The sequence below is a fragment of the Bubalus kerabau genome, chromosome 1, assembly GCF_029407905.1.
Source record: "Bubalus kerabau isolate K-KA32 ecotype Philippines breed swamp buffalo chromosome 1, PCC_UOA_SB_1v2, whole genome shotgun sequence".
NCBI classification, from domain to species: Eukaryota; Metazoa; Chordata; class Mammalia; order Artiodactyla; family Bovidae; genus Bubalus; species Bubalus kerabau.
In genome coordinates this window covers 73,154,597-73,168,041 of record NC_073624.1, presented here as the reverse complement: position 1 = coordinate 73,168,041, position 13,445 = coordinate 73,154,597, and the positions used below count along the sequence as shown (strand labels likewise).

At 39.0% G+C, this 13,445-nt stretch overlaps 2 protein-coding genes across 2 annotated transcripts in view; one reads left to right on the top strand and one right to left on the bottom strand.

Annotated features, from left to right (window-relative positions):
* XPOT (exportin for tRNA) overlaps positions 1–13,445 on the bottom strand; it is a 169,136-nt gene that overhangs the window by 72,437 nt on the left and 83,254 nt on the right. The window lies entirely within an intron of this gene.
* Positions 1–13,445, top strand: part of C1H12orf56 (chromosome 1 C12orf56 homolog) — a 112,693-nt gene that overhangs the window by 16,057 nt on the left and 83,191 nt on the right. Inside the window, exon 2 of the mRNA XM_055575881.1 lies at positions 12,636–12,798. Coding sequence (XP_055431856.1) covers positions 12,636–12,798 — 163 coding nt within the window. The remainder of the gene's footprint in view (positions 1–12,635; positions 12,799–13,445) is intronic.

Sequence of the window (13,445 nt, the reverse complement as noted above, 5' to 3'; positions counted from 1 at the left end):
TGTTTCCCCAGCATTCCAAATTTCTGTCAAGGTGACCTAGTTTGGTCATGATGTACTCAATAATTAGGGCAACAAAACAATGCATTGGTTCATAAGACTTTAATGAGAATAATTCATACCAGTTAACCTGATTGCTTGCCTGCTTGATGGCTTTTCTTTAGGACATTTTAGTACCTTCAACTTAGAAATCTGATTTCCAAGTGATTTTAATCCTGACCTTTGTACATGAGTTTATGTTCATTTTTAAGGCTTTCTAGGTCTGAGGTTCTCTTTCATGTGTCAGTCCCTCTTTGATGTCAGGCCTTTGATAGAAACTCTGTAGGTGGGCAATTCATGAAAATGGGTAAGAAGTGAGAGTTACCTATCTCTCCTAAAGTAAAGGAAATAAAAGCAAAAAATAAATGGGATCTAATTAAACTTTAAAGCTTTTGCACAGCAAAGGAAACCTTCAATAAAACAAAAAGACAACTTCCTGAATGGGAGAAAATATTTGCAACCGATATGACTAATAAAGGATTAATATCCAATACACATAAACTTCAGTTTAAAAAGAAAGAAAAAAAGAAATGAGAGCCAAATGGGTCCATTTAGTAATTAGAAAATTTGGAGTTTTTGAGGTTTCTGTGACATTTGTTACCATAGTAATAATGTCTGTACAGCAGTCTTTGTCCTTAAACACTGTCTCACAATAAGATTACAAAATACAGAAACACAAAAATCTACCTCATCATACCACTGCACCATCTCATAATAGAAGCAATTTTATTTTTAGACTCACAGTATGTTTCTTTTGTGTGCATATATGTTTTATACTTTGCATGTCATTTGCATAAGTTAAGAGCACAGGATTCATTTTGAATCTTTGGTCTGCTACTTACTAGCAAAGGAACCTTGGGCAGGCCGCTTAACTCTCTCAGCCTCAGGTTCTTCAAATTCCCTTGTAAAATGGGAATAGTTTTACCTACACTAGGAGTTCTATGAGGATTCAGTGAGGTAATACCTATAAAGAACATGTAATAAGTATTCAATAAATGTTAAATTTTATTACATTTTGTAAGGTACTGTTTGAACATTTAATCTCTTCTTCCCATCTTCACTCTGGAGCAAATCTGGCCTCAAGGATCAGAATCTTATGAGTTCTTTGAAAAGGAAGGACAGGAAGGTGGGCTGACTCCTCAGGACTTAATAACCTAGGAAAGGGCAAGGCTCTGCAGTGCCCAAAGGAGGTATAACCAGTGGTATAGGCAGCCAATGGCCTTATGCTTGGGTTGCTGTTGTTCAGTCGCTAAGTCGTGTTGATTCTTTGTGACCCCATGGACTGCAACACGCCAGGCCTCCCTGTCCCTTACTATCTCCTGGAGTTTGCCCAAGTTCATGTCTGTTGAATCGTGATCTCAACCATCTCATCCTCTGGCCCCCTCTTCTCCTGCCTTCAATCTAACCCAGCATTAGGGTCTTTTCCAATGGATCGACTCTTCACATCAGGTAACCAAAGTACTGGAGCTTCAGCTTCAGCATCAGTCCTTCCAATGAGTATTCAGGGTTGATTTCCTTTAGGATTGACTGGTTTGATCTCCTTGCAGTCCTAGGGACTCTCAAGAGTCTTCTCCAGCACCACAGTTTGAAAGCATCAATTCTTCGGTGCTCAGCTTTCTTTATGGTCCAACTCTCACATCCGTACCTGACTACTGGAAAAACTATAGCTTTGACTATCATAGACCTTTGCTGGCAAACTGATGTATTTGCCTTTTAATGCTTGGGTATGGCTGTCCAACTGTGTAGGGGGTCCCCAAGACTACCTTCATGCTTGATGGATCATAGAAGGACTCACAGGACTCAGACATGGTTTATTACACTGAGAGAGTACAGATTACATTTAGCAAAGGGAGGTGTGTAGGATGGAATCCAGGAGATACCAGGTACAAGCTTCCAGGTGTCCTTGTCCAGTGGAGTAGCATGTGTGTGTGCTAAGTTACTTAAGTAGTGTCCGACTCTTTGTGACCTCATGGACTGTAGCCTGCCAGACTCCTCCATCTTCCAAGATGCAAGGTATGAGCAGCTCAGACCTGGAGAGTTAACCCTTTCCTGCACACCTACCTACTTTTTTAACTTCACAGATTGAGAGACGGTATTCCTGGTTGGTGAGCCAGCATGGTGTTTTTTTTTCCCCCCATCACATAAGCAGTGAAACCTAGCAGGACTTTGTGGGGCTCCTGGCCACAGAAGCCTTTCAGACAGTTGCTAATCAGGGAAGGGAGGGGAAGCAGAGACAAGGGAGGAGCAGCCAAGAAACAATATGGCAACCTTGGGGCAGGGTCTGTGTTCCTCTCCAAGGGATGCCTGCGTGTGTGTGTGCTGTGTCACTTCAGTTGTGTTTGACCCTTTGTGACACTATGGACTGTAGCCTGCCAGGCTCCTCCGTCCATGGGGTCCTCCAGGCAAGAATACTGGAGTGGGCTGCCATTTCCTCCTCCAGGGGATCTTCTCAACCCAGGGATCGAACCCATGTCTCCTGCGGCTCGTGCACTACAGGCAGGTTCTTTACCACTGAGTCACCTGGGAAGCTCCCCCTTAAGGGATATACAGAACAATTTCTTTGAGCACCTTACAGAACTAAAACTCCCCATAAATGGAAGACGTTAGCATTCCTCATTCCAGAGAGGAACACCTGAGGTCAGATTAAAGGAGTATAGGCCCTACACACCCTGATCCTCATAAACACCCTGACCCTTGAACCAATGCTATAAAACCCCTCATGAAATCTTCCTGGGTTGGGATACACAGTTTTTCAGGGGCACAAGCCTGCTGTTCCTGGCACAGCAATAAAGCTATTCTTTTATACTTCACCCAAAACTCAATTTGGCACTAGTGTACAGAGGCTGAGTTTTCAGCATCAGTAATACAGGTTTTTTGTTGTTTTTGTTTTTTTTTTAAGATTTTCCCCAAGACTCAATTTTTTTGAGGGGGGAACATGTGGCTTGCAGGATCTTAGCTCTCTGACCAGAACCTGTGTATCCTGCAGTGTAAGTGTGGAGTCCTAACCACTGGACTGCCAAGGAATTCCCTCCAAGACCTAGCTTTTAATAGGAGGATAGCAGCTGGTGCTCTTGGACATGGTTGGAGCATGGGGTTCCATATTTGTAGTGACGGGGGTCAGCACCTTTTTCAGAGGCAAAGAAAGGTCATATATCAGGAAGCACTACAATTGATGAATAGTCTTCAGTTCAGTTCAGTCACTCAATTGTGTCTGACTCTGCAACCCCATGGACTGCAGCACGCTAGGCTTCCCTGTCTATCACCAACTCCCGGAGCCTGCTCAAACTCATGTCCATCGAGTTGGTGATGCCATCAAACCATCTCATCCTCTGTCGTCCCCTTCTCCTCCTGTCTTCAGTCTTTCTCAGCATCAGGGTCTTTTCCAATGAGTCAGTTCTTCGCATCAGGTGGCCAAACTATTGGAGTTTCAGCTTCAGCATCAGTCCTTCCAATGAATATTCAGGACTGATTTCCTTTAGGAATGACTGGTTTGATCTCCTCAAATAGTCTTAGAGTTTTTATAATATTGACTGAGAGGGAGCACTTAGGAGGCTGTTGAGAAATAACTCTACCTTGTCAGCCTCAGTGTCTAATGAGAAAAGGCAGACAGCTAAAGTTATCATCTATATAAGTGGAACAGCAGAAGTACAGCACTGGATCAGTAATAATACAATTTTATTTAAAAGAGGTGATTTATCGAGTATATATAAATTGGTTCAGTTCAGTAGCTCAGTTGTGTCTGACTCTTTGCAACCTCATGGGCTGCAGCATGCCAGGCTTCCCTGTCCATCACCAACTCCCAGAGCCTGCCTCAAACTCATGTCCATCGAGTCGGTGATGCCATCCAACCATTTCATCCTCTGTTGTCCCCTTCTCCTGCCTTCAATCTTTCCCAGCATCAGGGTCTTTTCTAATGAGTCAGTTCTTCGCATCAGGTAGCCAAACTATTGGAATTTCAGCTTCAACATCAATCCTTCCAATGAATATTCAGGTCTGATTTCCTTTAGGAATGACTGGTTGGATCTCCTTGCAGTCCAAGGGACTCTCAAGAGTCTTCTCTAACACCACAGTTCAAAAGCATCAGTTCTTTGGTGCTCAGTTTCTTTATAGTCCAACTCTTACATCCATACATGACTGCTGGAAAAACCATAGCTTTAACTAGATGGACCTATATATAAATAGTGTGGTTTAATTATTTTATTAAGAGTTTTTATGTCAACAAGTCATAGAAAAAAAAATCTGTCATGTGTCTCAATTTGGAGTTCTATGGTTATTTTCATGTAGATATTCTACAGGTATGATTACCTGTGCTAGAAGTAAAAGCAGTTCTTTCAGCTTTGAAAAATGGTCCTAAAAACATAAATTCAATGCTGTATGAAACAATGGATAATCTTATTTCCAACCTAAATTAGCTAAGAGTTTACAAAATAGAATATGTCATAATATTTAAGCTTATTTGGGACATAAAGTTAGAAAATTTTAAACAAAGGTAATTCTGTAGGATCATTACAATTTCCTTCCTGCCTTCTCCCTCCCCTCCTCCTCCTCTTCCTCCCCTCTGCCACCCCCATCTCATTCCTGTCTCTCCTTTGGGCTAAAACTTTGGCTTTTGAATTTCCTAAAGATGCCTCTGATGTCCAGTGCAAAGGCAAAATATCTTTTTTTTCAGATAACACCACATCTAAAGTAAATTGCTAACAAGGGACGGAGTTGAGTTCTATCCCCTTTAAGAGCTTTCTCTTCTTTCTTCAGGCGCTGATTTGGACTAAGTGTCCTTGCCCTGATGCCAGTGGAGAGGCTTTCTAGTCAGAAAACTAGGCCAACACCCCACGGATGAGTAAATTCGCCTTGTTTGGCTCCTGGGTGGTCCTCTCATGCTTCACAAGCATGCTGTGGGTCTTGAAAAAAAGATCTTGATTAATTTTTTTTTTTAATTTTTAAATGTGAAAGTAAAAAGAGAGACTACCTTCCTTTCTTTAACACTTTGCCCTGTTAATTAAAGTCCAAGTGAATCCATTGTGTATGTCAGAGTCTTGCTCTGTCTATACATTTGTATTCATAGGATCTGCAACTGAGATTATGATTGTTAGAGGAACCAATAAGAGAGAAGAGGGAAGGTGAAAAGTGGCCGGTCATTTTGGCACTACCACTATTCACAGTTACTGTTCATCACACCTGTCATCTCCCCCCACCTTTTCCAACACAGATGTATCCCTTTAGCTGTGTGACTGCTATCAGGAATCATTTAACACTTCTGTTCTTGTGATGGGGTGTCACGGTGTGCGTAAAAATGGCTTTTTTAAAAAGTGAGGCTACTATAAACAAATTGTTTTTGTTAATCATATTAGATGTTGTGCTTACTGTTCCACCCCTGCAACCCGAACTCTTTGGTGACAGACTTTTCAGGGAAGAATGCACACATCTGTGTTTTATGACTATGAGATGCCAGACTACCAGCTGAAATATTTTTTTAAAAAAGATCAGCAAACAAGATGATTCTTATAATTAAATGAAAATAAATTATATACATATAATTCCATCATCCAGAGATAACCACAGTTAGCCATACATCCAAGAAAATCTGGAGTACAATATTACAAACTGATCAATGAATAAACACACATGGAACCATATTCCACATGAAAAGTGAAAGTGTTGGTTGCTCAGTCATGTGTGACTCTTTTGTGACCCCATGGACTCCTCCTGCCAAGCTCCTCTGTCCATGGGATTCTGTAAGCAAGAATAGTGAAGTGGATAGCCATTCCCTTCTCCACAGGATCTTCCTGACCCAGGGATCGAACCCTGGGTCTCCTGCATTGCAGGCAGATTCTTTATAGTCTGAGCCACCATGGAAGCCCTGAGCCACCAGGGAAGCCCATATGCTCCACTTACTGTTTTATAATCTGTTATTTTTTAGTTTCCAACATATCGTGGACATTTTTTGATGCCAATGAATACAGAAAAAATTTAAATGACTTCTTTGTATACAATGTCACCTTAGTGTATTTAAGCAAGATACCATGTTCTAGAATGACAGAGCTAAGCAAATTCGATGATTACAGCAACTAAAAAAGAGGTCTGACTCTAATTACTTCCAAATGAAGGAATTAGCATAATTTGACTGAAACTCTGACACAATAATGAATCCAGCTGCTTGATTACTTTTTGGATTCCTGCCTTATTTTTAAAAGAAATTCTTCTCTGAGAAAACCCCCACCTCTGACCACTAATAGGGCTGTGCACTTAAACCTTAGTTGTTTTTTTATAAAGTTGGGTTTAGAGACAGAGTAACTTGATTTGTAATTCTAGTTCCACCATTTGTTGACTAGTTTCGTGAACTTAACTCTTTGAATCTTGGATCTTTCCATTGCAAAATGGAGTTAATAATGACTACCTTATAGACTCACTGCAAGTATTATTATATAAAATGTGTGCTGTTTTTCATGAACTGTAATTATTCAAAAATTATAAATACTTTTTCTCTCCCCAAAACTGCTAATAAGCAATTTGACTCAGAAATGTTTACATATTTATTTGCATTCAGTCTCTACTTAAGGCATGATTTTCATCAGAGTAACACTAAATACACTTGGAATCACAGACTGAAGTCTTAAGGAACACTCCCAATAAAGATTTCAGAAGTATTAGAGAGTTAACTGTAAAAGAGAAAACCATAAAGGAAATATAAATTGTAGGTGAATATTTATCTGATTTTAGGGTATAGAAGGCATTTCTAAGCATAAACAAAGGAAGAAATGAGGGCAAAAGTTGATAGATTTACCTCTTAGAAACGCTATGTTTCTGCATGTTTTTAAAAAACATAGAAAAGTTTTCTACAAATAACAGCATTGTAAAATATGTCAAAGACAATGAAACACATAGACAGGTTACCCCCAGCAGAATTCCTACTAATCACCCCTGTCCCCACTTCAAAGTCTTTCCCACAGCCACTATCATAATAATCTAAAAAAAAAAAAAAAAAAAAAGGTTATTCTTCTTTTTTCAGCCAAGCCCCACAGCTTGTGGGATCTTAGTTTTCCCCAACGATGGACTGAACTCAGCTTCCTGCAGTGAAAGCACCAAGTCCTAACCACTGGATCACCAGGGAATTTCTGAGAAAAGATTCTTTATCACAATATGACTCTTCAGGCTGGCCAGATTATTTACATAGGTGCAACAAGACTGTTAATTCACCAGATAGGCCTCCTTAAAAATACTTTGCAAATCTAGGGTACTGAACACCTACCACTGCTGTAGATTTAACTTCTATCTGGAAATTCCATAATGAGTGCAGGTTAGACTTTTAAAAGCCTGTATTTGCTTTCCCAAAGCTAGGAAATCAAGCTTAAGAAACTCCACCAGATTTCTCCTGCAGTACCAATAAAATTTGAGTGATTTTTGAGATCTTGAAATTTCTTCTGGAGGGTCTTCTTGAGGTTCAAAAATTTTGAGTTTTCTAGTCTGCCAGGGAGTAACTTTCCTAATACCTGTGAGGCTGGTACACCTAGGTACCAGGCCAGTTTTCCTAGGAAGTCTTTGTTAACATTGATTCCATAGGTACAGCCAAACTTTGGCCCTTAAAATGGCCTGTCATACCTGGTTAAACCAGCATTCTACTTAAATATTACACTTCATGTAAGGCTGTAGTTATACAATCAATATGTCTGTCAGGTTATATCCTGGTAAAAAAGGAAAGCAGATCTTTATTCAATCAAGTTAAAAGTTTCTGAATTCTGGGGGAGTCAGTAAAGATCTGATATTTAAACATTTTCAGTTTCCAAAAGTAGAATCTACTAAATTGCTATGTTACATACTGATTATTATTTAAGAAGAAAGAGAAAGAGCTTCCTTTTGTATCCAGAAAAACAGAACATTAAAACAATACTAATAATAGTCCAAAGAAATAATAAAAATAAACTTCCCCTCATCAGTTTCATTTTGTCCTAAACTTTTAATTCTTATTCTGATAAATATTGGGTTGGGAGTCTTATGAAGTCACCTGCTTCTTGATATAATAGAATTCTGGAAATCCTGACTCAGCCCATTGGTACAGTCTTGAGGGTTGACTATGTAATATCAGGTCAGCGTTGAAGTGTTAATACTTTGAAGAATTATATGTCAATTATACCTCAATAAAAATATGTTTAAAAATAGTTTGAAGAACCTGGCTCAATTCTTTTCCCAGGAGGCTCTGAAACTGGCCTTCTTTGTTGAAGACACAAACTCTGATCTTTAGCTTATAGTAGAACTCTCAAGCAAGCATCTCAATAAAACAAAAACTATCTGTAGAAGACAGAGATGTTAAATGACTATGATTAGTTTATTACTCAGACCTTTCAAATAGGAAAGTATGATAAGGCAACTGACAAGAAAATTCATCTCACATACTAGTAAAGTAATGCTCAAAATTCTCCAAGCCACACTTCAACAATATTTGAACTGTGAACTTCCAGATGTTCAAGCTGGTTTTAGAAAAGGCAGAGGAACCAGAGATCAAATTGCCAACATCCGCTGGACCATCAAAAAAGCAAGAGAGTTCCAGAAAAATATCTATTTCTGCTTTATTGACTATGCCAAAGCCTTTGACTGTATGGATCACAAGAAACTGTGGAAAATTCTGAAAGAGATGGGAATACCAGACCACCTGACCTGCCTCTTGAGAAATCTGTATGCAGGTCAAGAAGCAACAGTTAGAACTGGACATGGAAAAAAAAAAAAAAAAAAGAACTGGACATGGAACAACAGACTGGTTCCAAATAGGAAAAGGAGTATGTCAAGGCTGTATACTGTCACCCTGTTTATTTAAATCTTGTCCAACTCTTTGCAACCCCATAGATTGTAGCCTACTAGGCTCCTCTGTCCATGGGATTTTCCAGGCAATAGTACTGGAGTGGATTGCCATTTCCTTCTTCAGGGGATCTTCCCAACCCAGGGCTCAAACCCCGGGTCTCCTGCATTGTAGACAGACACTTTACTATCTGAGCCACCAGGGAAGTCCTATATGCAGAGTACATCATGAGAAATGCTGGGCTGAATGAAGCATAAGCTGGAATCAAGATTGCCAGGAAAAATAACAATAACCTCAGATATGCAGATGACACCACCCTTAAGGCAGAAAGTGAAGAAGAACTAAAGAGCCTCTTGAGGAAAGTGAAAGAGGAGAGTGGAAAAAGTTGGCTTAAAACTCAACATTCAGAAAACTAAGATCATGGCATCTGGTCCCATCACTTCATGGCAAATAGATGGGGAAACAGTGGAAACAGGGTGGGGTCCAAAATCACTGCAGATAGTGACTGCAGCCATGAAATTAAAAGATGCTTACTCCTTGAAAGGAAAGTTATGATCAACCTAGACAGCATATTAAAAAGCAGAGACATTACTTTATCACAAGGGTCCATCTAGTCAAGGCTATGGTTTTTCCAGTAGTCATGTATGGATGTGAGAGTTGGACTATAAAGAAAGCTGAATGCCGAAGAATTGATGCTTTTGAAGTGTGGTGTTGAAGAAGACTCTTGAGAGTCCCTTGGACTGCAAGGAGATCCAACCAGTCCATCCTAAAAGAGATCAGTCCTGGGTGTTCATTGGAAGGACTGATGTTGAAGCTGAAACTTCAATACTTTGGCCACCTGATGGAAAGAACTGACTCACTGGAAAAGACCCTGATGCTGGGAAAGATTGAAAGCAGGAGGAGAAGGGGATGACAGAGGATGAGATAGTTAGATGGCATCACTGACTCAATGGACATGAGTTTGAGTAAACTCTGGGAGTTGGTGATGGACAGGGAGGCCGGGCGTGCTGCAGTCCATGGGGTTGCAGAGAGTTGGACACGACTGAGCGACTGAACTGAACTGATGATATGCAAAACAAAGATAATAAAGCCATGCCAAAAAACTAGACAAAATGTTTCTAAGGGTAGTGATGAAGCTTGTTTTCAAAGACATCATAAAAGTTACATCTCATTTGTAAAAATGAATGAATGAACATGATTTTTATATAATGCTTAAATATAGCTAATAACACTGAGATATTATACTAATAAGGCTTTCCTGATGGCTCAGTGGGTAAAAATCCACCTGCAATGCAGGAGACACAGAAGACTCAGGTTCAATCCCTGGGTCAGGAAGATCTGGAGGAGGAAATGGCAACCCACTCCATTATTCTCACCTGGAAAATTCCAGGGGCAGAGGAGCCTGGCGGCCTACAGTCCATGAGGTCACAAAGAGTCAGACACAACTAAGCACGTGGCACACATTATACAAATATAATATAAAGAATTGTTGTGCAGTCGCTAAGTCATGTCCGACTCTTTGTGACCCCATGGACTGCAGAACACCAGGCTTCCCTGTCCTCCATTATCTCCCAGAGTTTGCTCAAGTTCATGTCCACTGAATCAGTGATGCTATCTAACCATCCTCTGCCACCTCTTCTCCTCCTGCCTTCAATCTTTCCCAGCATCAGGGTCTTTTCCAATGAGTCGGCTCTTCGCATCAGGTGGCCAAAGTATTGCAGCTTCAGCTTCAGCATCAGTCCTTCCAATGAATATGCACAGCTCATTTAAAATATTAGATGTTAAATGTACTTATTTTGGGGCAGAAACATTTTACTTACATAAGTGGTTTTACTTATCTCTACAAGCCATGAGAACAGAGTTCTTTTAAGAATTACTAATGTAGGGGCTTCCCTGGTGGTCCAGTGGTTAAGAATCTGCCTTGCAATGCATGGGACAAGGGTTTGATCCCTGGTTGGAGAAGATCCCACATGCCTTGAGCAACTAAGCCCATGAGTCACAACTCCTGAGCCTGAGCTGAAACTACTGAAGCCCAAGCTCCCCAACAAAGAGAGGCCACTACAGTGAGAAGCCCACTAGTCACAACTAGAGAAAGCCTGGGCTCAGCAAGGAAGATCCAGCCAAGACAAAAATAATACATTTAAAAATTAAAAACAAAAAGTATTACTAATTAGCACTTTCCTGGTGGTCCAATGGCTAAGACTGCACTCCCATATCAGGCAGCTCGGATTTGATCCGGGGTCAGGGAGCCTGGTGGGCTGCGGTCTACAGGGTCGCACAAAGTCGGACATGACTGAAGTGACTTAGCAGCAGCAGCAGCAGATATAGAAAGAGCTTATAGTTTCAGATCAGTAAAGTTAGAAAACAAATTCACACTGGTGCAGATATCCAATAGCTGTTCTTTGTATCAGATGGCAATGATCAATTCTATTCCACTGGACACAAACAATCCGTATCATTATGAACAAAAATCATTTGAATTATTATCAGTTTTTTACAACTTACAGTTTTAAAATAGGTTAAAGATGATAAAAGATGAACACCTAGATAATCTTTTTTGCCTATTTCAAAGCATTTCATAATTTATCTTGACTAAAGTAAGGGAAAAATATTCAGAATACGGTTACACAAACCATAAAATTTAGCTATTTATGTATAACATTCTAATTTTATAAACTTTGCAGGTTTCAAAATAAAGGCATTTCTGAGGACTCTTTTGTGCAGAATTCCTTTATTAACTATAAAACTTTGTATCAACTAAAGCACATTCTCCACTAGGCCTTGTTTCATTAGCCTGATTTGAATTACCCTACATATTTGAAAATAATTTAAGTAGGTCCTGACAGTTTTTCATTCCATCTTCCTATCTTTGGTTACTCTGTATCAGAATTAAAATTTTTAATTATTATCATTAATCTCCTTCTTATATTTGTGAAAAGAAAATGATGGAACTAAACAATCACAGGAAACATTTTTACCCAAATTCTAAGCACCTGTAAAAAGTACAGAGAAATCCCTCCTGACATTTGAATTAATAGTTTTAAGTATGTGTCAGGTGATTCTCCTTTGGAGAAGGAAATGGCTACCCACTCCAGTATTCTTGCCTGGAGAATCCCATGGACAGAGGAGCCTGACAGGCTACAGTCCATAGCGTCACAAAGAGTCCGACACGACTGAAGCTTTTAGCACACAGGTACACACAGGTGATTCCCTTTACTCTTAGCTTTTCAATCATGTGCTATTGCTGCTTATCTGTCATAAAAAGGGAAGTAGATTATTAAAGAAAAGATCTAAAAGTCCTAAATATTTATTGAGATTTTCTCCTTTTCAGCCAAGAATAGAAAACAAGCACTTTGGAGAGAAGAAAAAGCTATGTAGAAGTAGGAAACTTCCAATAGTTTAAACCTTGACATTTGTATTCACAGAATCTTTGTAGACTGTTCTCTACAAATGGCTATTGTCCTCTGCAGAGAAAAATCCTAGTCTAAACCCAATTAATTATACATTTTAAGGCCTTTAAAATTCTTTAAAAAATTTTTAAATGGAAGTGGTAGGGTATATTTTAACAAATAAAGACACTTACTATTTATTAGTTTCTTAGGTTTTGTTGCTGAGCACATTTTTAGTAAAGAATAAAACAAATAGAGGAGGAATTGGGAAACCTAACAATAAGAGGAAAGATTTCCCAGGGAAAAAAATAAGAAGAAAGAATGCAGTTTAAAATTGCCATAAGCTTTGGGGGATTTATTATCCCAGAAAAGATGAGCAGTTGTATTTGTCTTTAATCAGCTCTATTCATTTTGTTTTTCAGATTGATGATTACCCAGAATTTCTAAGTCCACCAGATAGAGAAACCAACCAACACATTCGTATCATTTATTATTCAACTGTTTTAAAAAAAGAGTGTGAAAAATCAAAAGGTGTCAGGAAATTCTTATTTCCATTTCATCATGCCAATGCTAACAACAAAAAAGGTATGTAATATATTTCTTTAGGTGACATAAGAAAAGATACATTTCTATAGGAGATAAAAAGATAATGTTCTTTTTTCCTTCCCAGCTTTACTTAAGTATGATTGACAAATACAAATCTATGTATTGATATTTAAGGTGTACAGTGTGATGTTTTGATATATGTATATCAAAGTGATCACTGTGAAGTGGTCACCACAGTCAGGCTAATTAAGATATCCATCACCACACACAGTTACTTTTTTGTTTGCTTTTTTTAAAAAAAAAAAACACTTGAGATCTACTCTCTTTGCAGATTGCAAATATACAGCATGTTGTTGTTAACTACAGTCACCATGGTATACATTTCAGTCTCTAGGACTTATTTATAACTGAAATTCTGTAACCTTTGATGCACACCTACCTTTTTCCCTTACCTCCACTTCCAAGTCCCACAACAGTAACCACCATTATACTGTTACTGTGAGTTCCTTGTTTAGATTCCACGCAAGTGAGATTATACAGTATTTACAGGTTCTGTGCCTGGCTTATTCGTACAATGTCTTCCAGGTTTATCCATGTTGTTGCAAATGGCAGAATTTCCTTCATTTTAGAAGCTGGACAATACTACATTGTGTGTGTATATGTATACATATATACACATACATATA